The sequence below is a fragment of the Amphiprion ocellaris genome, chromosome 10, assembly GCF_022539595.1.
Source record: "Amphiprion ocellaris isolate individual 3 ecotype Okinawa chromosome 10, ASM2253959v1, whole genome shotgun sequence".
Lineage (NCBI taxonomy): Eukaryota > Metazoa > Chordata > Actinopteri > Pomacentridae > Amphiprion > Amphiprion ocellaris.
The window spans coordinates 9,594,675-9,621,959 of NC_072775.1; the positions used below are offsets into that span (position 1 = coordinate 9,594,675).

The 27,285-nt window shown below is 40.5% G+C and overlaps 1 protein-coding gene across 2 annotated transcripts; it reads right to left on the reverse strand.

Moving 5' to 3' along the window:
• Nucleotides 1-9,849: 9,849 nt before the first annotated feature.
• On the reverse strand, nucleotides 9,850-27,036 carry LOC111587094 (SUN domain-containing ossification factor-like). 2 transcript variants are annotated; one of them, XM_023296918.3, is made up of 24 exons: nucleotides 26,773-27,036; nucleotides 22,922-23,036; nucleotides 22,067-22,186; nucleotides 21,591-21,811; nucleotides 21,292-21,399; nucleotides 21,027-21,168; nucleotides 20,822-20,939; nucleotides 20,522-20,646; nucleotides 20,362-20,429; nucleotides 20,155-20,262; nucleotides 19,344-19,449; nucleotides 18,896-18,916; nucleotides 18,359-18,414; nucleotides 17,640-17,722; nucleotides 17,287-17,352; nucleotides 17,115-17,180; nucleotides 16,841-16,931; nucleotides 13,845-15,191; nucleotides 13,649-13,736; nucleotides 11,815-11,919; nucleotides 11,252-11,409; nucleotides 10,847-10,938; nucleotides 10,672-10,727; nucleotides 9,850-10,555 (listed from the first exon to the last, which is right to left on the reverse strand). In XM_023296918.3, exons 1-24 carry the CDS (start codon nucleotides 26,835-26,837, stop codon nucleotides 10,100-10,102), a joined length of 3,981 nt encoding a protein of 1,326 aa, XP_023152686.2. In that variant the 5' UTR covers nucleotides 26,838-27,036; the 3' UTR covers nucleotides 9,850-10,099. The 2 variants fall into 2 exon arrangements, with proteins under 2 accessions (XP_023152686.2, XP_023152694.2); XM_023296926.3 differs by lacking the exon at nucleotides 18,896-18,916.
• Between the last annotated feature and the right edge of the window lie 249 nt (nucleotides 27,037-27,285).

A 27,285-nucleotide genomic window follows, 5' to 3' on the forward strand; every position in this document is an offset into this window, starting at 1 on the left:
CAGTCCTGTAATAATAATAATTTATTGAGGAATAAAAAAAACCTGCTGGCAGACTGGAGTGTTTCTGCGTGGAGTTTGCATGTTCTCCTTGTGCCTGTTTGAGTTTTAATCAGATGATCTGGCTTCCTCTCACAGTCCAAAGACTTGCACAGAAGGTTAACTGGCGATTCTAAGTTGTCCGTAGCTGTGAGCGTGCACAGCAGTCTGTCTCTTTGTGTTAGTCCTCTGATTGACTGGTGAGCTGGATGTAAACTGCCTCTCACCCCATATGACCCGCAGGATAAAGCGGTTGTAGCTAATGGATGGACGGAATTGCCAAAGCACAAAAGTGACAGGGTGAAGACGTGCTCTTAAGATAAGGTGTCCACTAAATATCACAGTAAAGTTAGGGTTAGTTTAAGGTTACATTAAGGGGATGTTTCAGGGAGTGAAGTGGGTGAGCTGCGTCGTCTCTCAAGCTGCAGATGGACCTTAAATATCTCAGAAATGGTTGCCACCATCTTGCACTGGTGACCTAATTGGCAGTCTGTGCAGTTAAAGCCAGGGGTGGAGACATATTGTCTGGACTGTTTCTTTCCTTAACCGTGTGATTTATCTTATCAGTTAATCCCCTAATGAACTGTTCTGCAGTAAACGGTACAAACCGATACTCTGAGGGATTCTGGGACAACTTAAGGCTAATTAATTCTCTTCATGCCTATGCGCTCATGTAAATTTCATCATCTACCCAAGTCCACAAGTGTCCACATGGTCCCTTGTGCAGATGTTTGGGTACAGCCTAAAATTTGTGGAGTCTGACAACGCAACTGCAACAACTGTTCACCAGGAAAACAAATGGTGTTCAAAACAATTGCTTGCTTTGAAGAGGAGATGCTCTGTCATCCACACCTTTTGAATTCATCACAAAAAGAGTTGTGACTGAAGTAGTCGCTGCCAGACTTTGAAGGTGCTTTGATTCGTTCATGCTTTCCATTAATAGCATTCAAACACAGTGGGGGAGCTCCAGATTCTCCAGAAATCCTGTGCTGTGTCCGCCCACTGTGCTTGTGAGAGGAAAACAACAAAGTCTGGCAGCAGGCTATCCCAGAGCATTTACAACAACTCAGGAATAATCACAGACTCAGTGCTACAGTCTGATCTATAACTAGTTGCTACATCTAGTTAAAGCCAGCCTTCCTGAAACATCTGCAGGAGAACCGTGTGTTTTTCTGTGTTCGGTGTGAAGGGCAATGCAGCTCAGAACACAAACAATCTATGGGGTGAAATAGCAAATGAATTGTAGCTAGCTAGCTTGACAACCGCCAGTTATACATGATGTGTACGACTTTCTAGTTAAATAATTTTAGCCAGCAGTGGCACAGGCCCAGATCTAAAGGGGTGTATAAGCATGCATTGCACCCTTAGTTTAATTTATGACACCCTCAGTAGAAATTTATTAAATAAATGTGTTATAATTTAATCATAATGATATACAAGAAAAGCACTCAAAGAGCACAGTACTGGCTGCTCAGTCTTTGTTTCTTACATATATACAGAAATCTTTTAAAAATTCATGGATCCAGATGCGTAAGCCGCATCACTGCCAAAATCTAATCACTTGGTCCTTGTGTCATTTCTGACCTTCCTTGAAAATTTCTTCCAAATCCACTAATCTGTTTATAAGTAATGTTGCTAACAGACAAACAAACAGATGGACAAACGTACGCCAATCATCAGATAATTCCACCATGTTCCTTGGTGGAGTAACAATATATACGATAATATAATATAGAAATTTCCATTACGCAGTGCAGTAAGTTAAACCAGTGAAATTGCACAGGTCTCTTGTGCTGTGAGGGTTTGTTCGGCAGCTCTATATGCTAGTGTAATATTATTGCTTATAATCAGTAAATGTCATGTCTGATTATGCAGTAAACTGCAACTCTTCTTAGTCTGTAAGAATTCAATTACCAGAAATGTTAAAACAACAAAAAGGTATAACTTTCCTGTGACCACAGACAGACATAATGTTGTGTATATTTGCACAATATGGCTGTTTATCCAGACAAAAGAGGATATAGACAATATAAAGTGGGTGATGATCAGTTTTAGGTCTGTAGAACTGCACATCCAGTAAATTCAGATGGATCCCAAGGCATTTTGTTTAGGGACCCACCCTGAGTGTTGAGCAAGTGTCCAGGACATTCAAAATTATGAGAGCTGAGCTATGTTATGTTCAAGGAGTGTGTGAGCTGGACAGGAAGCACACTAAATTTTTTGGTAATTTTTACAGAATTTCATCTTTCTATTTTACATTTTCTTTTCCAGTACATTTTTTTAAATACACAAAAATATTAATAAAATTACAAAAATAGAGAATTAATTAACATGTCTAATGTAAAATAACATTAAAAACCTGCAACTGTGGAAAAACATAAAATTTCCAATCAAATTTCACTTGTATTAACTTTTTCTTTAATAGATAAAATCATTAGATTGAAGTTTAACATTGTAAATATAAACCCACAATTAGTGACAATTTACAGATACAGAAGTATTGATTCAGCAATTTACATTGATGTAGTTAAATGAGAGATGTCTTGTATAATTGCAGAAGTTTTTACAATAAAAATGTTAAATGAATGTACTGTATGTTTATTAATCTTTGGAAACAACGTTGGTTGTCGGTTAAAAAACTAAAAAATCCGATGAGACAACTTTCTACCACCTGTAACCCTCTCTTGTCGATATCATTACAGGGAATCATATCAGAATATGTTACTAGAAATGCATCTTTATTTTCGACTTGTCTTAATGAAGGTGTTCCCTCAAGCTGAGTACTACGATAGTTTCAAGGTTTAATTAATCAGCCACTATCAATTAATGAATGACAAAAGCGATTAGCCTCATTAGAATTAGCTGACTCGTTGACACGAGATGTGATAAATGTGCCCTTAATATGCATCAGCTAAGAGTAAAAATTGATTTATGTGAAATCACGTGCATTATAAGAATCCGAATGAGACCTTCAATAATAAAAACACGATGAGCTGTGGTATTAAAAGTCTGCAGACGGAGTTCGGCTCCAGTTGGAGGCACACACCGTGTAAGGTCACCTTTGGCATCTGGGTTGTGACTCATTCATCAGCAGGGGAAAGGTTAGTCTACATGCTTCTGTGAAAGTGCACGTCATGCATGATCATTCTTTACTCTAGGCTGAATGGTGTGCATCCTCTTCTGTATTTAGTCAACATGTCACATCTCATCTGTGAGTGAGTGTGTCTCAGCTGTGTCTCACCCATGCGGGCTTCGCATGAGAACACAGTGTGACCCAGAGAATGTTTACTCCATATTGTATGTCTGCACTCTTACCTCATGAATGCAGGATTTATTTTTATTTTTATTTGAGTGTAACGTGAAAGTACCCTGATTATTACCCCTCACACACACTCGGGCTCGTGTGTCAGTCGAGCCACGATCACAGGGAACACCTCATGTTTCTGTGTGTCGCATCAGATGGCAGCAAATCTCAGATGACAGCGAGGCATAGAGGAAATAAGTCCATGAAACATTAAGCAGAAGCTTCCCTGGAGGAGACTGTTATTCATACACATGCATCTCCAACCAAAGACTTATCAAATGTGGCATGTCTGCTGCAGCTTTTTGAATGGCTGCTCCAGCCACATACACCGGGCTTAATCACAGACGTATGGGAATAGGACCTTAGTGACAGTGGGCTTACCGAGAGTAAGGCATGGCCGAATTGATTTCAAGTGGCTGCCAACGTCTTATCGGCCTCTTGCTAAGCACCCTGCTAAACGGCCCCGTCAGAATGCCATTGTAGCCCGACCATGAAGAAGATTTAACTGCTTCTAAATCACAACTACAACTTGTTTATTATGTCCAGAGCTAGAAAGGAAGGGGCGATGAGGGGAAAAAGGAGGTCATGGAGATCTAATAAGAAGAGCAATTTGGAAGGAAAAAAGAAAGGAAAATGAGGAAGACAGCGGAGGGAGGAGGTGGGAGAATCTATGACAGAAACTGTAAATCCGCATTTAATGCCGCGGTCTCAAATGGTATCCGCAGAACATCAAAGAACCCTCCTCCCCTCCTACTCCCGTCTCACAAAAATCTAAGAAAGCAAAGCACTCAGAGGATTATTCTCCTCCAATCGCATACGTTCACTCTGACGGGATCCTCCACTCCTCCTCCTCACCCAGAGACCCCCTCCCACACCAAGAGAGAGAGAGAGATGGAGGAAGAAGAGAGCTACAGCATAGGAAGGAGGACGAGGAGGAGCAGTGGGAGAAAAATATAGCTAGAGGTGTGAGTGAGTCAATACTGAGATGTAAGAAAATGTGGAGGAAAAAGTGGATTCAGGCGGAAACCAGGTAATGGAGAGATGGATGTGGAGGTGAGAGTGACTGACCTTCAAAAGAACAGTTATGGGAAAAAGCACTGGAGTGAATGTCGTCGTCTTGATGGCGACCAGTTCATTCTTACAACATCCAAAACCTAAGGGCACATGAAACACAGTGTCATGATGTAAAATGCGCAATTTGACCTTTAAACCTGCTGCAGGGGCTGAGATTCCACAACAATGTGAGCAACAGATGTGATCAGATTCATTCACACCTCGAATCAACCTGTGTTTTTCCTTCTCCAGCCAGGATATGTAGATACAAATAGTGTCTTTAAATGGGTCATTTTTTTCAATGGACTTTCTCAGACAAAAGCACATTAACACTTATTAATGGGATGCTCTGGGGATTTAGCAGCGTGCTTTATAGTTGGGGACGTCGCCAGAGACATTTAAAGAAGCAGCTACAAAGGCTGAGATACCATGATTTATAGTGGATTTAAAGGCTCAGAGGATTCTCTCAGTGTAATTGACCTCAACTTGCCTGGTAAATGCCCACATCTTTCCATGCCCACATGATAACAGTTTTTTAAAATGGTGTCATGAACAATTCGTTGGCGGGAAACATTCACTTGCGAGATATAATCAGATCCTTCACTTAAGTTAAAGTACTACGATCACACGGTGAAAATACTCCACTATAAGAAAAGTCCTGCATTTAAGACTTTATGTAAATATTATAAACAAAATGTATTTGAAGCATCAAAAGTAAAACTGTGCAGTGAAATGGTCCATGTTTCATTATTATCTATGATGCCTGTGTTGCATTTGACTGCACCATGTGATCCAATCCCACAGACGAGCTACTGTTGCTCAAAATGCTGAAGAAGTTGTTGCTGGTTCTCATAGAAAGGTGTCAGAATACACAGAGCATTGCAGTTTGTTGCGCATGGGGCTGCCCATGCTGACCCCTGTGCACCACCAAAAGCTCCAACAATGGGCATGTGAGCATCAGAACTGGACCACAGAGCAATTGAACCAAGGTGACCTGGTCTGATGAACCACGTTTTCTTTTACATCACTTGGATGTTCAGGTACGTGTGCATCGCTTACCTGGGGAACACATGGCACCAGGATGCACCATGGGAAGAAAGCAAGCTGGCGGAGGCAGTGTGATGCTTTGAGCAATGTTCTGCTGGAAACCTTGGGCCCTGCCATCCATGTGGATGTTACTTTGACACGTACCACCTAGCTAAGCATTGTTGCAGAGCATGAACACCCTTTAATGGAAACGGTATTCCCTGATGGCTGTGGCCTCTTTCAGCAGGATAATGCACTGTGCCACAAAGCAGAAAAGGTTCAGGAATAGTTTGAGGAGCACAACGACGAGTTTGAGGTGTTGACTTGGCCTCCAAATTCCCCAGATTTCAATCAAACCGAGCATCTGTGGGATGTGCTAGACAAACAAGTCCGATCCGTGGAGGCCCCACCTCGCAACTTGCAGGACTTAAAGGATCTGCTGCTAACATCTTGGTGCCAGATATCACAGTACACCTTCAGGGGTCTAGTGAAGCCCATGCCTCGATGGGTCAGGGCTGTTTTGGCAGCAAAAGGTGGACCACACACGTAATTAGGCAGGTGGTCATAACGTTATGCCTGATAGGTGTATCTCCACATCAGTGTATCTGCTGAACGGTCTGGCTGCACCTCATGATCATTCTGCTTTACAGGGATAAAACTTTCTGGTTTAATTGTATTTCTTTAGACTAATCACAATCATCTTGGGCAAGCCCAGGATGCAGTGACAGTGGTCCTGGAAAATAGTGTTAACAGACTTGTTGGGGTGCAGCATTTGTTCACAGGGAGGTGAGCACTGTTGTTAAATGTCTAATTCATGAAAAGAAACAGACTCAACAATGGTCCATTTGGTGAGTCACACTAACTATAACCAGTGAGGTATGTAAGGTAAGTTAATGCTGTCAGTGAGATATGATTGGGTGGAAACAAAACGTTGGACTGAACATTTGCAGTGAACGGACGAATGAATGAGATTGTTGTATGTTGAATCAATTGTGTAGTGTTTTCTCATGACTGTGATGGAGTAAGAAAGGCTTCCAGTTTGAGTTTGCATTGAGGTGGTGGGAAGGAAGGACAGTGGCTTAAGTCAACTATAGGACTCTCACCCAAGAGACTGGGGTTTTCGTCTCATGTGGGACCAGTAGACTTGGACTAAAGTTTCATTTTCACCAAAATTACTTGGTTAGATGAAACTTTCACAACAATAACTACTTGTTGGAAGCTTGGTGAGGTTTAGGCATCAAAATTACCTAGGTAAATAGCATCTTTGGGCTTAAAATATGACCATTTCACAACATGTTTAAATGTAATTGAGAATGCAGGTTAGATGCATAGCAGTGTAATTTTTGGGATAGTTGAGACACATCACAGTAGAAGGAGTCACTGCGTGGGTAAGAAGGTTGGTGAAGGAGAGACTCAGATGGCCTTCTCTGATGGTCATGACTGAACAAGACCCACACCTGGGCTGTGACTGAAATACACCATCTACTGGTGTAGTATAGCTGCTGGTGAAAAAACCAGGACCAGTATTTTAGTTGAACTGAACCAAATGAACCGTGTCCACCATCATTTTTCACTCTCCAAGGGCAAACCAAGATAGCCTTGATGAGATCATATTGATATGTAGACGATCTACTGTTGTCAATGTATGAATTGTACAGCAGAGTTTAACATACTGAGCTGAAAACAAAACCCACCAGCCACGACCGTGTGGTTAATAAAAACAAACCAATTTCCTCATTTCTAAAAGGTAAAGTATGGATGCTGCGCAATGCTGGGCTTTACAAATCTAGTGTTACATCACAGACATACAAAGACTGGAGGAAAAAGGTGAGCAATGGTCATAACAGGATGAATTGGAATCTAGTCAGAGGCTGATTTAAACGTACGCATGCCTGCACAGACCATGATCCCACCCTCAGAATAAATGAAAAAGCACACACATACATACAACATCATACTAAGAATATCCAGTCCATAACAAAGCTGGGATAAAAAAAATAAAAAACTGAGTGCCTGGGAAAAGAGGATTGCAGCCCTGCATTTACAGATAATCTTTGGGACGAGGCAGGGCAAAGAGAAACCCAGGAATTCTGTTAACAAAATGAAGGAGAAAAAAAAAAGAGCATCAGGCACGCTTATCTCTGAAAGGCTCCTGCTATCCAACCAGGTCAGATGAATAAAGAGGTTTTAACCTAATTTCTCACATCCAGCACCACTCTGACCCTGCCTGACCACGGCCAGCAAGAGACAGCAGTGAGCTGCAAAGTAAATAATCCAGTTTTTTGACTTGAAAATCACAGCTGGAGAGATTGGATAAATGCTTTTGGTTGGGGCCTCGCATCAGAAAGGTCCTTTTTCTTCAAACATTTTATGTTCATTGCTGTTTCCCGTGACGCACTACAAATGTGCGCGGCAAAAGCAGCGAGCACGTTTGGTTGGATATTCTTCACTTCGGAGCCTAACAAGCTCATTTAATCGCAGAACACAAGCAGGATAATAAGGACAGCAGCTTCACCGGCTTTGTAGGAGCACAAAGCAAATGAGTTCACATGGTGGAGAGCAGTATTAGCCCTTCCACTCAGTTACTTTCATCCTGACTGATGAGTCATCACATGAAAACTGATGGAGATGGGAGATCAAAAAATCACCCAGTGTGGGTTTACACAAAGATTGCACTGCCCCCTGCTGGACGGAAGGAATAATCACTTATATAAGGAGGTTACTGCAGTTCAGTTTTGCATTGAACTGCAGACCTTGTTGCATCTTTATTTTTTTTTTATAAAGCTGCTGTCTGATACAAACGGGCTCCACATCACTATGCATGTGTGAATACAGCGGTTTGCAGAATTGACTGAGAAAATCACTGCAAAAATCACTCAGCCAATCACATGACAAAGTGAACAGCAGCGCCACATTCAATTTGTTGTGCCGTATCCTGTGACCTGTCAGATTCTGCAGAATTTATGCCATCTTCTTAGTCTTTCATGCCATAGTTGACCCAAGAATGTGTAACCAACTACAAAGTGAAGTAAATTAAAGTTCCTGGATTCAGCTTTCAACTACATACAAACAGTACAAGTACAAACTAATATGTTATCTAAAACTGGTCAGCAATCAAAAGCGGATAGCATAAGCTTTTGATGCTCATTGTGTTATCAGTGTTGGAACGTAACGCAATGCTGTTCTTACATTCAGGAGTTCGTTATCGCTTTTATTTTGAGGCAGTGTAGCCTACTCCCAGTGCCACCTCGATTTTCTTAGATGCACAACTGAGCCTTGTTTTTACTTTACTTTTCTGTGAAGGGCTCCTCTGGCTGGTTTTCACCAATTCTGGTGTTGGCTTTAATCATAAATGAAATATTGTATTTCACCCTCAGCACAAGAGGGATTTGTGCTGATATTTTGGCAAATTTAAGATTTAACATTAGATTAACTGCCAATAATGTTGTGAGTTTTATATAAGTAATGGAACAAGTACTTTCACAAATTCCTTCCTATAGGGAGAAAAAAAGTCAAAGTCAGTAATTTCTTTTTGCTTTACAGCCCCAACACTGGTCATGTCATTGGGGAAACCATCTATGTGAGTAGAAGAGCAACACTGTATTCCTCCATCAATCCTGAGGCCAACAATGACACTTTCACATACAATTTCAAATCCAGCTCAGTCATTAATTTTCATTTTCTCGTAACCCTTTGATGCGCAACATGGCACAAAAGTGACCCAAGTTCAATGGAAAATGGGTATCTCCTGACCCACACTGCACATCAAAGGGTTAATAGCATTCTCCGAATCACTTGGAATTTGAATTAAGCTTGATTCTATGGTAGAAAAAGGATGGCAGAAATTCATTTTTTCGGTGTAAAAGCAGTGAACAATACAATGACTGCACCTCCAACACTAAAACAATAAATCAGATGAGTCAACTATACGGTAAATGAAATGAAAATTGGTATTTAAAAGCCATGGCATGTCAAAGACTGACAGCAGGAACAGAAATTAAATTTATGTCACTAGACTTCTTTTCAATCCTAAATTTAAAGTGACACATTTCCTGCTTTTTAAAAAAATCTTTAGCTGTTAGCTCCCATCTTTCATAAACTGTTTTGTGGTAGAAATTAAAAATGCCATAGATTTTTCTAACCACATTTTGACAGGATTCCAATTTTCTTTGCGTCCCATAGTGTTGTGTATAAAAAAATAGTTAATCAAATTTAACATAACCTTAATGAATTTTTTTTGTTCTATTTTTCCACTTTCAGGAAGAAAAAACAAACAAAAAAAATTTTAAAAAAAACAAAGGGAAATTGACAACAGCTAATGTCTTTTTAGATTTCTTCGCAGGTTTTGCTAGAGATCAGATGAAATAGTTTGAAAATTGAGATAGATGTTTTAAAAGACAGAAAAGCAAAGAAGTTACAGGCGCAAAAAGTTTCACAAACAAAAGAGAAAAGCTTTAATGGAAAGCTGGGAAGACATTTCTTCAGTTCGAAATGTAACAAATATAAATGTCTGACGAGAACTGAACACAGAACATGAACAAAAAACAAATTAACAGTAAGAATAAATGGATTGTCTCATGTTGAAGCTGAAAGCTGCCTCTGGCTACAGAAATGTACAGCCATCCTCTTTTTGAAAGAGTCTAGCAGTGAGAAGGAGTGGAGTTTTAGTCTCTGTTAAAGTCAGACAGGACCTGAGAGCGCCACAAATGTTCCAGAGCTTTGCTCAGTTTTCCTTTTCATGATGTCATGTATGGTAGCAATGGGCAAAGGTTCACTCTCGTCCCTCCGAGGAACATGAAGCATATCCACCACTGCACAGCTGGGCTTTGGACGCCTGCGTCTTAATGCCCGTTTCTCCGCCCGGCCCTTGGGTGGAGGGAGGCCGTCACAGATCCGAGAGCAGGTTGAGATGCCACAGAAAGAGGGGTCATCTGAATGAGAAGATCCCTCTGAGCTTCCTTCTGATGGTGAGTCTCTAAAGGTAGGTTGCAGTAACCTTTGTGTAATGGGGATGGGGTTAGTGGTGACAGGCACACCGTTACATATTACAGCTCCGTTACACAGTTCTGGAGCAGCGTGAAAAGAGGGTTTCAGAGTCTCTACTTTGTCCAGGGGTTTCATCTTACGACGCCTCTTCTGTGTGGGGAAAGGGAAGGTACAAAAGAACAAGGAGAAGCATGAGACTCAATTTAATCTTGGTAACATGATACAACCTGCTTCAAACATATCTTAATGCAACTAATGTTACACACCTTTCTGTTCACTGAGCAGAGACTTTGTGTCTCCTCTGCATGCAGCATTTCTGGGCCTATTGCACACACAAAAAAAAAATCAGGCTTACATTAACTGATTACTTTCAGAAGACAGATTCTCAAGACTTACTAATACCATTATGTTCTCTTGGTTCTTTATGTGGTACAGTCTTACCTTCAGTGGTGGCTAACTGGAATGACTCAGAGTGTATGAGTGGATAGGATGCACTTCTCTTCAAGCCCGTCTCATCACCACAAGAGAGCTGCCTGTTCAGAAAACAGTACAGTAATGGTTGAAGGAAAACACTGCATGCGGCACCTTTATTAACACATCACTCACAGATGTGTGATCATTTAGGCTTCCAGCCACGATGTTCTTGGTGAATAATTGTATCAATAAACTAGTTTAATGAGTACAAGCCATTCAAGACACTGTAACCTCTGCCCATTAGGCATAACAGCCCAACTGAAGCAGTTATTCACATCTCTCCTTTATGCTATATTTTTTTTTCTTTGCCATAAATTTATCCGAGGCATTGTATTTTCTACCACCAACACCGCACTGGGCCTTTATTTCTACCTTTCAGGACAGCAGAAGGTGTAGCTCTTGGGCATGGGTGGTTCTGGTTCTACGGCTGGAGGAACGGTGGAGATGCGGCAGTGGTTGGCACACACCAGAAAGCCGAGACACAAACACAACGCAAGAGACAGCAGCAGGTAATTCTGCCTGTCTGACACCTAGAAAACAAATCAAGCTTATTAGCAGAACAGCAGCAACATCTTATATGACACAGAATGGGATAGAAAAGTAATGTTACAAAAATATTGTACAAATTTAACACAAGGGAACAATCTGAATCTTTCTTGCACTTCAATTAACATAAACATCTGGTCTTGTATCCTTTGTACAACAATTTCTTTAAATCACACTATGAGATGTATTCATGAATTCACTTAAGCACAAAGTTGCATGGATTGCAAGGATTGTCCTCATGTGTTAGAACCTGGTGGGTGAAAGTAACGGTACGATACGTCCAAGATGACTCTGTTCTGAGAAAAGACTAATATTACTCAGTATGGCATCAGGCTGAAAAAAAACACTGATTACAGGTGAAGGCTTTGTGCCTTGAGTGTTGTATCTACCTCATTCTGCAGCTGACTGACTCTGACAGACAGGTTGAGAACCAGCTGAGTCACATTCTCCAGCTGGCCCTGCAGCACCTGAATGGATTCAGTCTGACGTTGGTCCTATGGGAGAAAAAAGGACAACTAATTATGTAACCATTATTCTGAATCACATCCCTCCAATGTAAAGGGATGTGAATAAATATGAAGAAGAAACATTGTGTAAGGTGTGTGCAGTGTGGTGGTTGGCACGGTTGCCAACTGTGAGTTTACATGTTCTCACAGTGGAGTTTCTGCAGGTTCAGTGATTCTTAACTAGTCATGAGTGTGATCACGCATGGTTATCCGTCTCTTTGTGTTACCCCTGTGATGGTTTCCCCACTTGTGCCTCACCTTATGCCCAACAGGTTAAGGGCAGGTTTTGCTGGTAGAGGCTCGAGCTGCCCATGAATCCCCATAAGGCAATGGCTAATGCATGGAGGTATTTTAAGTGGTTCTTATTTTGCAGACTTGAGGGCCCAGCAGCAATTTTTAAACACAACGCTGACAAAGTATCACCCTATAAAACTGGTAATAAGGCCAAAAAATTTATCAAATATTAACATACACAATTTTGGCTTCCCACACTTAAATGATTGACTGTGATTTATTTGTATAAAATGTTCACTCTGCCTATTAAATAAAACAGCCCATGTGGAGGTAATCACTCTGTTTCAGCTTTAGCAAAGCTCTCTTTAGCCACATCCTGCATGTGAGGCGTTTAAGGACATTTTGGAAATTCCAATTACCAGATATTCAGCAAGTGAGTTATTTTGGGAGGATTTATTTATATTCTGCTTCAGCAAGCTGCACTGAATTCAGTTGCAGAGGTGTCATATTTTAAAACCTAATATTGATGCAAAGATTTGCACATTAGCAGGACTGTAGTACAGAATGAAAGTGAGAGCAGAGCTTTATCAAAAAAGTGAAAGAATAAAAAGTAAATGAAAGAATTTTTTAAAGTTTTGTTACCAAAAAAATAGCCGTGAATAATTACGACAAAAAATGGTGATCTTGATCATAATTGTGCAGCCCTTATTGATACGGGTGAATGTATAAGCAAACACTTTGCATCTTGGTGATATGAAACAACAGCATTATGTGGAGTTGTGCTTCTGCACACCTGATGATTGGAAGTAAAATATTCACTCTTTAGTTTTACCCGTTTGCTACTACCAGCAAACCTTTCACATTACATGAGGGCATTTAAGCCATTGGTGACATAAAGATATTGACTATTGCAACATGCAATAATCAAAGAAACAACTTTAGGAAAAACACATCACAAATGTAGAAGAAACAACTCAAATTCTTGGTTACTGTTCTTCAAGACAGTAAGAATTTCAAGTGTATTATGAATAAATATGTTAATACAGAGTCAGCCCAAATAATGTACACACACATCAGGAAAAGAAAAACTTTAATGAATATATAATTTGGGTAAGTACTTCTACACATATAGATACCTCTTTCCAAGTCTGATCAAATTACGATAACACTGTGTACTTTTGTACGATGTTTTCCCAACAGATGGCATTACCCTCATGAATGTAGTTAGGGTTTGCAGTAGTTTGCCGCACACAGAAATGTCTGGAAGCCAATGGCCACCACTTTGAGCACCTCTTGTAATTGTAGAGGCCAAAGGTAACTTGTATCAATCTTGTGATGTCTGAATAAATTTGGTATTGAAATATTTATGCAAGTTTTTCTTTTCCTGATGTGTGTAAACATTATTTTGGCTGACTCTGTATTTTTGGAATCTCAAAGTCGAGTAAGAAGCCTATTCTACATCTCTACATGGCAGCTTTCTCACCTGCTCCTCTGCAATTCTAGAGGTGTTCTGAAGTTTAATGATGGTTTTGTTGAAAGCCTTCTGCATCTCCTCCATTTGCTTTCGATACCTTCAAGTAAAATATTGTGAACATGTTAAGGTCATAACTTCATAAACAATCTTTATATTTACTTATTTCCTTCTTTGTGTATAGCTGTTGTGTGCCACTGTTGGTCACCTCTGGCTAAGCTGCTCCAGGTAGCGCCCGCTGAGCGACATGTTCATCTCCAGGGCTTTGATGCGGTTGTTGAGTCTCATGAACACAGACTCTTTCTGGTTGGTTCCGTGCACTGGGTTCCCATTCTGCTCTGTGCCATTCGGGGGATCTGCATAGATGTCTGAGAGGGATGGTGAGGTAGGCGAAGGAGGAGTCGGAGAAGAAGGACGAGGTAGCTGATTGATGCCACCTGAAGATGTAGAGATGTCTTCTGTAAGATCCTCCATTTTAGCATCTGTGATGGCCGGAGGACCACCAGAGGGCTCAGGCTCTGTGACAGTGTCTATAGTAGGGTGGGATACTTCAGTGGAAGCAGTGCTGCTTTCAGGTTCAACTGGTGGGTCAGGTTGTTCTAAATAAGGTGGGATGGTGGGAAGCAGAACTGGAGACAGATCTGTCTTAACTTGGGTTTGGATGACTGTATTTATTTCTTCTTGAGTAATATCAACATTAGGCTTCTCCTCCGTTGGTGCTGCTGATGCATCGTCCACTTCAGCACTAACAGTGGGTTTTATAGAGAGAGAGTTACTGAGAGAAGCTGAAGGCTCAATGTGCTTCTCCTCAGCCAGCACATCCTGGCTCTTTTGTGGCGCTGGCTCCTTTACTGGCTCCTCAGAAGACAGCTGTGGTGTTTCCACAACAGGGGTAGGTTTGGCAAAGGATGAATGAGTGGCACTCGGTTTGGGGAGGTTCGAGGTTTGACTGGGCTCCAGCGGAGGAGGTTCAGATACAGATTCTACTGTGTTCCCTGGAGGCTGCGGTGCTTCTGACGCGATGGCTTCACTCTCTGGCTCCTGCTCAGAAGCTTGTTCTTTTTCATGGGGCTGATGTACCTCAGTGTGGTGTTGCTGAGGTTCAGGGCAGGCAGTGGGGGACAGAGTTAGCTGCCAAGCTGGCGTCTGGATGGGTGTAATCGTTTGCTTTCTATCCATTTTTTGGCATTTCCTCTTTTTGGATAGTGAGGCTGAACATTGCTGCTGGAAATACTCCTGAAGGGAGGCTGCACAAGAGCATGAGGAAAGTGAAGGAAGTAGAGAGCAGTAGTTTTGGCTTTCTTGTTGTTCATGATGATCCCGTTTCTCTTTGTCTTCATCCAACTCGTCCTCCTTGTCCAGAAGAATGATCGTAGAGCTTATATGTTCTTCTTCATCTTTCTGTAAAGGAATGACTATTTGTTCCTCCACTAGGGGGAGCTCTTGTTTGCTGCTATCGATAGTAGGAGTTTCTGGCAAAGGGGTCTCTAATGAAGGGTCTATAGTTTCAGGGATCTCAGGGTCAGGTGGAATCTGCACTTCTTCAGTTTCTGAACTACAGAGAGAGAGAGAGAGAAAGACAATATAGTATATTGTAGATACAGTTAAGGAGGAGTATCAGTCACCAAGTACAGAAAACACCTGAAGTTCAACTACAAAATATCTGAAGAGCATGTACAACGCCCTCCTGTTATTTCACAAATGGAAAATGGCTACACTATGGAGATGCTAGAGAAAATCAATACATGGTATCAGATTTGAGGAACTATCATGTACTAGCATTTGTTTGTAGGGATTTTGTAATATTATTACTTTTGCATGCATTTATGTAAGATTTTGGAGGAAAAATAAAATAACACCTAAATATACTTACACCAAGACACATTAGAAGCAAATTTTCATAGGTTTTCATGTGGACTTCAGAGAGGTCATACCGCATTTCAAAACCTAAGGCCATATTTATCACCTTTTCTCTTCCAGAGTAAGAAAAAAAATTTAACAGAAATATTCAGTTAAACTCAGAAAATCATTAAAATTATCAGTCACATTAAAGGGAAACTACCAATTTTATACAATATAATCAATTTATAGGTCTTGGGGGCTACTCATAGAGACAGACAACCAAACATACTCACAATCACACCCACAGACAATTTAGAGTTACCAATTAACCTGAGCATGTTTTTGGACTGTGGAAGGAAGCTGGATTACCCGGAGAAAACCCACACATGCACAGAGATACATGCAAACTCCATACAGAAAGATCCTTGTTTCATCCATCCATCCATCCATTATCTATACACCGCTTAATCCTCACTAGGGTCGCGGGGGGGGCTGGAGTCTATCCCAGCTGACTCGGGCGAAGGCAGGGGACACCCTGGACAGGTCGCCAGTCTGTCGCAGGGCTACATACAGAGACAAACAATCACTCTCACATTCACACCTACGGGCAATTTAGAATAATCAATTAACCTGAGCATGTTTTTGGACTGTGGAAGGAAGCTGGATTACCCGGAGAAAACCCACGCATGCACAGAGATACATGCAAACTCCATGCAGAAAGATCCTTGTTTCAAGGATGTGCAAAACATCATCACTTAAACGTCACCTGAATAAGTAACTTTGAAAATTGAAATAGTAGTAGATTCGCATGATTGGATTTGTTTTGTTATTTTAGAGTTATTTCAAATAATCTTGTTTATTTTCTATGATGAAGAGTGACATCCACATCTCTAGTAAAACAATACATTAACTAACCTTCATTGTGGTGTTTCCTGGTAAACCTTACAGTTTATAATAATAAACCAGTTCTTACAATTTAAAACAAAAAAAAAAAAACAACAACAACAAAAAAAAAATTTAGGCCAGAAAAGGCAGGGTTTAAACAATAAGAGCCATTTAAAGACTAAAATGCAAAAGAAACTCAAGTCTCTTTTACATTATTTCCCATCATGTTTACAATCAGGTAGGAAAACTCATTAAAATATGCAATAATTAAGATCAATGTTTTTACAGGCTTGACCCTCAAGCACTTCAGCTGGCAATTCCATGTCCCATATAGTAGGTGTTACCAACACAAAGAAACCAACATGTCTCACCATGTTGTCAGCTGTTAAATTGCACGATGGGTAATCTAGGTATACAATAGTGCTACAACATCAAATCAGTGGAATGCTCCTTTAAAAGACTGTGACAGGTACTCACACTGAAGTAAGGTCTGTAGTGGTAGTTTCAGTGGAGGTCTCAAGCTGTTGTGATGGCTCAGTCACATTCACTTCTTGGGATGAAAGATTGCCTTTAAAACACAGATAAGAAATATTAATGAGGACTAGCTGTACAAAGAATTATTTTAGTTAAACATTCCCATTTTATTTTAACATAAGGTAATGGATGTCACATTAGTGGACGCTGTATATGATTGAAAAGGCAAAAGCTTTTATTTTAGGTTTGTATGCCTGTGATGATGTGTTGTCTGCACCTTGCAACTCTGCGCTTCCCCCAAGAACATTGTTAGCAATATTATTCACCATGTTCATCAGGGCATCTAAAGAGAAAAGGAAATGCCACAGTTACGATTAATTACAATAATCCAACTCTGAGGTCAACGTACTCATCTTAATGCAGTAGGAATTCATTTAAGTCAGGCTTACCTTTAGCTGTTCCAATTATATTATTAGTTAACTTGACTTCACCAGATGCATATCCAGAGGGATAATCTGTAAGGAGTTATAATTATCACACTCAAAGTTTTCACGTAGATGCAATAAATCACATCCATCCTTCAAGAAAACCTTTGAACATGTGGTTTTAATGTCACATTAGTTTTGGCACATTAAAATGAAAATGTTGGAATATATAAATGAATTTAAGAATTTCAACACAAGTTTAGTATAACTGATACAAACTCTACTGAACAGGTTAAAGTTACATTAGGCTGGGTTTAACTAGGAAAAGAAAAGATAAACTCCACAAACTGGATTTCAGCAACTGAAAATGTTCATACCCAAGTCGTCATCCTGGTCATCTGGTCTTTCTGAGGGATCAGCTATCTCCTCATACTCCTCCACCATGCTTGTTCCAAACACCCTGAGCAAAACAAGCGAAATCAATTTAAAACCACAGCCACACACTGATCATATAGGAGAGGTAGCTTATAGCTGCTCCTTCTCAATATGAAAGTATAAGCGAAAGCACAGGCATCAAACCAGCGTTCAATTTCTCATGAGGCAATACCTGAAACTGTACCAGAAATAACCGCTGCTGTATAGTTTCAATTCCTATTCCACTGCTATAGTAAACATTTCCTGCTCCCTCTTTACGTGTAAGCATAGGTCAGATTCATATTTTGCATTTTGCAGAAGTGGTATCTACAGCTGCTAAGTCTAAACTACTGCATAAGGTTGCGCTCAGTAACTATAACCTCATGCTAAATATAACTAGAGCTATGGAAGTATGCAGCAAGCTATCATGTGGAAGACAGAGTTCGAGCAAACTTGTTCAATTACAATTAAACCAGTTATTTACACACTAACAAATGCATAATCATGTACAAACAGTATAACACAAAACAGTCACACATGCATGGCACTGGTTTCTTATTTTTCATTCCATGGAAACATTTCTCTCTCCTTATTTACCAAGTTTCTAAAGTAAAAGCTGGTAATGCATCATAATTTATGCTACATGTTAAAAGCATGTTTTATTTCCCAATTTGTTACGTACCTTAGGAGACTAAGGGGGCAAAAATGTTCAGAACCAAAGTGAGAGACCAGCTCTACCTGGAAAAAACAAACAAACAAAACAAACAAAAATGCAAAAGAGATTTAGATTATTTCATAAAATGTGTTGCCATATTAAAACCCACACAAATCAACACTTTCAGCAGCAGTTATGAACAAACAGCAAAGCGTTGATTTTGTTTGGTTGTCAAATCAGTACATAGGAGTGAAACACTGATGGACTGACTGGCAGTGAGTTACTGCAACAGAGAAACATCTCAGTATATGATAAGTTAAATCATTTGGCTGAATGATGATTTGAATGACAACTGGTGGGTGTCATTAAATGGGTTATAAAATATTTATAGTGTGTGATAAAAGCCTTCTCAGAGAGAATGTCTTGAAGTCGTAATAGTTTGCAGGCAGCATAGCAAGTTAGATCTGTTAAATGTTGATCACACCACACTGAAAGACACAAAACACATTCTCCTCCATGTTCAGTTCACCCAAACACAGAGCACTACAAGAAGGGCAGGCTAACCTTTATGTACTTGGTGAACATCTGAAGCAAGAGAAACAGAAAAAAAAGAGAAAAATTAAGGAGATGTAAACATGCATTCAAAACAGGACTAAAGAGAGCATGTTGATTTTATCTGAATTTGGCTGACAGTTTTATTGAGAAGAATGTACAACATGAGCAACACTAAGGAAAAGGGCAAGACCTCCTACAGTAGTCTTATTATAGTCACTCTGCAGACCAGAATGACCTCAGTGACTGCTATGAAAAGCAACAAGATAAAAGCAAATGAACCAAAACTGCCACTCAAAGAGATTCACACAAAATATATCCAGAAAAACAGTGTGTGTGTTGGGTAGATGTTAAAGGTTAAACATTTAAAAGCACTGAAAGGTCATAGCACTAATTTAGCAAAGAAAAAAGATAGATGCAGTGGTAGTGTCACTAATAAAAAAACAAAAATTCTGCTCACTTTTACATATTTAGCATAAAGATGTTCATCCAATGGGAAGCTCTGAACTGTGCGTTCATCTCTGGCATGAAACGTCCCCAGCTTTAGCCACTTATTGGTTGGGTATCTGCAGGAGCACATTTATACAAACACAGTCAGTTTAGCGAAATTATGACAAGGAAATAACACAGGCAGGTTAAATTTAAAAAAATAATAATTCAAATTAAAACCCCTTGTTTCTGAAGACATTCAGTCATCCAGGTCATGGTATATCTAAGTGCTACAACAAAGGCAACAACTTCTTGGCACAACAGGAGAGGTGACTCCACATGTCAACACTCCAGAAGTCTACCTACATCTGAAGGGCAAAGGACACTCACTGACTGATGGTTTGAAAGAAGAGTAAAATAAGCAATCAACATTACACTGGAATGAGTAACACTAACCAGAGGAGGCGATCTACGACACCACTTATCAGCCACTTAGAATACAGTCCAGCGATCCCTCCACAAACGGTTTAACACACCTCACTCCCCACCACCTGACAACTCACAACGTTCTAATGAAGCCCACAATATCTTAAATGCCAGTAATTAGAAGTGAAGAAGCCCTTTGAGAATCAAATATGAAACATCTTCAAGAAAGTGAAGCTCATTCACTTGCCTCTGATTTCGCATTTAAAAATAAAATATCCTTAGTTGTAGAAAATCCAACTATTTCAGAAGATAATTTACTAGGGTGTTAAATATTGTGTATTTATTGCTTCATTGAATATATAGCAGATGCAGTATATGAGCATACTGTATCAAATCTCAGCAGATACAGTGCATACCTATCACTAATGGAGACAAGAAAATCTTTAGGAGTAGAAGAGAAGAGCTCAAAGTTAGCGATGTCCAGCTGCTTCACCTGGATGGGCTCACAGAGCTCAATAATGAACCTGAGCAACAGAGAAAGAGAAACAAGACAAAGAAAATGGACTTCAGTCAGAGATGAAAAGAAATGGTCTCATTTGGGGAGATGCAAATATCTTACATACCAGATTTTGTTACTACATGGGTTTAACATGTACAAGTCCATGTTCTCCTCCAATATGGCTGAAGTGCTCTGGATGAAACAAATACATAAATCATTATCGGTTTGTCATCATCCAACAGGACAGGCTGAATATTCTGCATGGAAAGCCTAGCATCACTTACCTTAGACTCTGGGTTAGCGCCAAGTATCTTGGCTCCACACTCCACTGAAGCATAGTTATTGAAGTTCTTCTGGACCTTCTTCACAGTTTGAGAAGCCCCGTTGTTTGAGGTGTGAGTAGACAGAGCTACAGATTTAAAAAAAAAACAAAACAAAAAAACAGCCAAGATTTAAGGAGAAAATGTTAAATCCATTCTTTACATTTCTGTAGTTTGATGTGAAATAGGAATCACTACAGTGTGATACAGATGCACAGAATATTTTTGCACAACTTCATTAGTAGAATAAATGAGTAATCGTACTTTTCTCTTTTTCCACCTCCATCATTTTCCGCTTCCACTCATCAAAAGTGGGGATGTCCTCCGGGTCCTTGCCGCTCACACTGGAATCTGTGTCTGTGCTGACAGGGGAGCTCGAGTCCTGCCAGAGATAATGAGAAAACGAGGGCTGGGACACGTCCTCTGGTAGAGAGAGGAAAATAGTCCACATTATATCAGAGCTACTTACCTTCTCTTTCAGCATGTGTGATATGTTGGTATCCAGATGCTGAGTGCTGTGATCAGCTGGAGAACTTACAGGAGGGTCAGTGTGGGTTTTAGTACCTGTAGTGTGAGCATTGGAAGTGTTCTCCAGAACTACTGGAGGGCTGCTGTGGTAACCAAAAAAAAGGTATTACTGCCTCATGCAAGAGTCCCATTTGCCTTTTAAAATGAACTTCACAACTAACAGTTATTTTTATATTTTTGGAGGATATATGAGTAACTGTACCTACCTTTCATTGTCATATGGGTTGTTCTCTTCTTCTTCTTCACAGTCAGCTGGAGTCAGGTCAGAATCAAGAACCTCAGAAGCAGCTACATCAGATGCATCTCTTGAAACACTGAAATGATAAAACAATACATTTTGCATATGACACATCCAGAAAAACAGGGAAAATTTTAGCAGGAACAGTACACTACACCAAAGCCATATATATCACATTTGCTTTTATCATTTTTACATATAACTGACAGAACAATTGTAATAAAACAAAGAATATCTTCAGTGACATTTGAGGGAATAGTAACTTACTCATTTGGGGTGTTGTCTTGAGGGCTAGGGATGCTGGGGTCCTCTTTATTATCAACAGAGAGGCCAGAGACAGAGTCTGGGGAAGGCAGCACGGAGGCAGAGTCCTGATCCTGAGTGACCGAAGTTTCAGGATGTTGATATTCTATGATTTGCTCAGATTGTGAAATTCTTTTTTCTGCCTCCAGCTCTACCTCTACAGCAGGCTCCTCTGTTTCAAAGGCCTGATGGACAAACAGAGAGACATTTGAGCTCCCTGGATGAAATTAAAAATTGCTTGGCCCATTAGCCAAGGCTGGACCGATCAACAAAACACTTAAAGACCGAAATGTTCCAGGAACAATCGATAAAAAGAAGTGCATGGTAGGATGCACATGAATGACTATCCTGGGCTGAAACCGTTGTGGAAACCAATGGTAAAGCCTTTAGAAATCTTAGCACAGATATGTATTTGAAAACAGAGTACTGAATCCTTGTACCTCCACATATTGTTTTTGGTCCACCTCTCCTGCTATCTGCTCTTCTTTTTGGTGATCATCCTCTATCAGCTGCTCATGTTCTGAGACAGACTGTGCAGGTGAGACCCAGCTTTCCCCAACCTAGAAAAAGAAAACATCACTCACACATTAATGCATACATAAACAAATATCACTGACACTAAAAGATGACCTGTTAAGTCTCAGAACACTCACAAAATAAATAAGCATAGAAATATACATATCGCACTTGCAACCTTTTTTTGAAAGTGTGCGAGTTGAAATTTCAAGCGGTCATGTTGTGCGAGGGCATAATGATCATTAAGCTGTATTGGTGTCGCTCTGAACGACACAGGCAGCTACTGTGTTAACCACAGTGGTGGAGAGTAGTACTTTTATAACACTGGTGTACTGCCGTATTTACTCTTAAAATTCTGTCCTCTCGTGAGCACGCCGACAGGCTCTGCTCATTAAAGACCCCATGTAGAAAATAATCACTCGGTGTCATCCGGGACAAATCTGACATTAGAACGCCTTAGCTGACCACCTTTCAAAATATTTTTTGGTCACACACCTGTCTGAGCGCCGCAGCCACCAAGCAGCAGCTACTGCAACCTGCGATGTGGGGCGTTTAGGGAACACTGGTAAATTGCAGGGTCTATCGATAAGAAAATGTTCAGTAACTGCTGTGTTTTGCCTGGGACAAGGTGGGAGGTGCGGCCAAATGAGACAATTGGTCGTACCGGGGCTACCAGTGAAAAAGTTAGCCTGGAGCCCTGCCATATGAAGCATTTCCTACACTAACCAGTTACACCTGAGTCATGGGGTGGGTTGTAGTATAGTATTATGTAAAGCTACCTTGTCATGATAAGCCTTTTCCCCTGGCTCGTCCTCTGAACTGGTGTCCTGCGAGGATACAATCTTCTGGGCCTCTTGCTGCAACTCTGTGCAACCAACATAACAACTGGGGTACCTGCAAGAGAAAGTAAAACACAGTCAGCGCCATAATACCACTGGGTTAGAAAACAAAGGATCACTGTGTTACAGAAACCATCCTGGAACCTTGAAAAAGACTGAAGATTAAAAGGATGTATGGACTTCATAAACTCTTTAATCAAACAAACTATAATTCCATTTGAAGGTAGTGGCACGTATAGACAAAGAAAGCTGCAGCCCAATGACTCAGTATGACGTACTAAGGAAGTCCAGGTGGCATGTACCCCAATGTAGCTGTTAATCTTATCTGTGTGCAGAGTCAGGGAATGTTGTCAAAGTCAGAAGACACACCTCAAACAAGCTGTGTATTGCTCAACAGCTGACTGTAGGACCTTCAACAATAAGCACAAAATATCTGCTAAATGTTATTTACATCTTATTACGCTCCATTTGTGTCTGGCGCCTGTCTGAATCTGAACCTATCACCTATTTAGCAAAAAGAAAATACAGTACTTCGGAGGGTGAAAATTACATATAATTCACTTCTTTCCTTCGGTGACTTTTGCCTATTATATACAAATACAAGTGTACCGAAAGTTGACTCCCCGGAGTGAAAATTATATAATATGAGTAGGCGAAAGACTGAAAAGAAAGTACAACCCTTGCAATAAACAGAAATCAGAGCCTCTAATGACAAACATTAAGATAAGATAAGATAAGATAAGATAAAGTTCTTTATTTCTCCCCACTCCAGGGGAAATTTACATTAACAATGTTAAGATACTTTTCATACATGAAATAATAAAAAAAATTGGCAAAACACTGTAATTGTGGTATGGGTAAAGGTCTGGACACTTTTCTACTTGTAAAGTCGGAGAGCTTCATTAACTCATAAAGTCTTGAAGTTAAAGTGATCGACTCTACTGCAATCCAGCTGACAAATTCAGTAAATATCTCCTCACAGACTGCTAGCTTTCAGGTCTGTGCGTGGGCGCGATGTTTGTACAAGGCCATGGCTCTGTAAATAGGAAATACACAAAGCGGCTCGGACCAATCAACTCAAGATTATTGTATAGTAATGTGTCCCATGCACGTTGACGCATGTGTAAATGTACAGTGCAGGGAAAAAGGACTGGCAGGGGGCAGACTCCACCTTGAACTGACTCATCAGTACTTGTCGGGCAGGTCAAAAATTGCCATCAGGATTGTCAGCTGATGGCATTTCCATGGCTGATAAATTCTCTGACTCTTGAAACGTGGCAACACTCAACAACTGGGCTCTTCTCAGCAACCGACCGAGGTTTACAAAGTGAAACGTACTGATGCCTGCAAAGCAGGTGAGGGCTATAAAAAGCACTCCCAGCTTATAATTTCCATCATCTAAAATGTCATTGAGAGAAGTCAGTTAAGGTGAACTGCGGACGACAAGACAAAAGACAAAATGTAATAAACTTTTGATAAATCTGCTGAGGAGAAAGGCACAACTAAGTCAGGAAGGCCAAATGAATGGAATACCAAAAGGCTGGTTGTTTAATTGTTTTCTATTTTTTGGAGTAAATTTAATAAAGAAATACTGTGTTAACATTTGACTGAAGATGTTTTTTTAAATGTACGTTTGTTGCGGAGGCTGGACTTCCTTCTTTCACTTCAATAAAATATGTAATTTGCTCAGCAGCATGCTCTGTTAGGTGACACTGCCAGAAAAAGTGGTTAAATTCAAAGCGTCTTGGCAGGAAAACAACAATAATTAGCTGTGATAGGGCTTTAGATAATTGCAACACGGTCACATTCCTGTTCTCAAAGGCCACGCTCCAACAGTGACTTGTCAACAATCCAAGCCATTATCTGGATTTCAGGTCAGATATTTTACTTGGCCAGTAGCCTGGGTGGCGCAACAGTTGTGCTGATCTGCCCTAAGGTTAGACTAGTCACAACCACTTTAGTGAACAACAGAACATTTGCTTTCTAATTAAAAGTCAGCAGGGATAATGTAACTCCCATTGGTGTGAGAGTGGTGTTGAGTGTTTTCTAAATAATTAACAAACTGGTTACAGGCAGAGAATTAAAGCAGTCAACATCCCATTTAGAGGCTGGACATGCTAGGTCTTAGCAATGATGCATATGTTTGTACTACATATTATGCTCTATGAGATTATTTTCTCAAGAATGTAACTGATAAAACAAAATGTAAGTGAAACTGGAATTCAATTCATAGCAGTCTTGATGCAATACTATAAAAACAAAGCCTTTAAAGACCAGGCTGGATATGAATGAGTGGATTGCCCACTGTTACAACAAGTGAAATGGACAAAACAAGTCTCCCACGAGAGCAAAGATCATGTCCATATGTCCGCTGTCATCATACAGTCTTTGGATGAGGCCTCCGAGTGTGATAAGATTAGAAGACATGCAGTATGCTCTTACTTGTAAGGTGACTATAACTTCATTCACAACAGTTCACAGGTATTGTGACATACAGTATCATAATGCAGTCTCTTGAGACACATTGGAGTTGTGGAATCATTTGTGATATATCATTTTTACTGTGGAATAAACATTGTCTCAGTATTGTATCATGAGCTACCCATGCACCCAAGTCCTATAATTTCTATATTCCACTATTAAAAATGTCACAATATACTCTTTCTTCCACAGTTTTTCTTAAATGTATTAGTGCTAAATGTGCTCAAACAGATGGGTTAGGACTGTCTCCTTTGGGTAGCCTAGAAAATTATAAACAAGCAAGCTTCTGCATCACATTTTTGTTAAAATCATACAAACAGTCCAGCTAATGAGTCACTCATTTAAAACGGTCATTTATTAAAGAGATCACAGAAGTAGTATGACCATATATCCAATGGCAAACAAATTTACAATAGTCGTGACTATTTCAGAGCAACAACTTGACCAAATTATAGTCCAAAGCTGTGCTGAAGAAAGTAGGCCATGCCAACATCACCACCACAGATCTTACTAAAATATTAGATCAGATCTCCCGCCCTCTCCTCCCTGTCTGAAGTATTGTAGTCTGTGCGTGTTGTGAGTTCTTGCTATCCTCTAACATCGTGGCTACAGCCCATAATCATCATACATAATCTCTCTCCCTCTCTGCTGGCTTTACGGTGTTCTGTCAGATTTGCACAGCCTGAAGAGTCTCGGGATTTCCAGAGGACCTACATGACTGACGTGAAAGGCCCATAATCCTGTCAAGAGCTCATGAAGCAAATCTGTGTAGCGTCGGGTAACGTCAAGTCTGTGTTTGGGTCATGAAAGTCAGTAGTCACGGATGCACTGTGCAGTAGACTCAGCAGATCAATACCCATAACCAGGAATCTTCTTGTTGTTTTGGTCAGTTATTTTCTATAAAGGTCCCATTTATGTTCGTAAGCGAGTGTTTACAGGAGATTTATACAGACATAACTAATTTAAAGCGGCTGATAAAACGAATCAAATTATGCCACATCAATACGTAGTTTAATATCATAAACGTAATTGAAAAGACTACTTGTTTGTTAGCTAACTCTGCCACAGCCACTCTGAACTTAGCTAGGTTAGTGGTCAGCTAGTCAAGCTAACTCCTGACAACAGGTCAGAAGTCAGCCAGGTGCCACATCACAACGTTATGTCAACGTTAGCTAGCTAGCTAAAGCCGTGTAACTGAGTTAAACCTTGTCAAACACTAGTCAGACACAGTGGTAGTTGTTTCGTTCAGTGTTTATCAACAAAAGAAGCAAGAGCAGTGTTTTTAAATGGAGGAAATGTCTCCAACTCACCGACAGACTACAGCTACACATATCCACACTGACACAACTCGCCACAACAGCGGTGTCATCTTCATCCCTCTCCTGCCGGGACAGGCATCCTCGTCGTACTCGTAGAAACGTTTTATCCTGTTCGTTAGGGGTCTCCTCAGCTGTGTGTAACACAAATTCACCTGCTGTTTCCTGTTCGCTCGGCTGACGTTAGCACTTTCACGGTGAAGTGTGATGCTAGCCGCCGTCACCCACACACAGGCTGCTGTTGACTGTCAGTGCGGGTCAGCGTTCAACCGGCCAATCAAAAGGCGGCGACGCTGTTGCGCAGTTCAAACTGAACGAGCTGTGGGAGGAAGTGCTTGTTTCGCTTCCTCGGGTCTCCCGGCAGGGCGGAGCTTCCTTGATTCAGGCAATGAAACCTGTTGGGAGAGGCCTTCAGGTGTTATCAGTTGTAGTAATTATAACACACGACGACGGCAATAGTCTCGTGATGTTATAAATATGACTAACGTGACCAAAAACTCTGTATTG

Coding starts and splice junctions, on each gene's coding strand:
- LOC111587094 (XM_023296918.3), bottom strand. CDS start 26,837: ATGAAGATGACACCGCTGTTGTGGCGAGTTGTGTCAGTGTGGATATGT. Junction 18,415..18,895: donor TGTTCACCAAGTACATAAAG/GTTAGCCTGCCC, acceptor TGTTTTTTCCAG/GTAGAGCTGGTCTCTCACTT. Junction 17,353..17,639: donor TGACCAGGATGACGACTTGG/GTATGAACATTT, acceptor AACTCCTTACAG/ATTATCCCTCTGGATATGCA.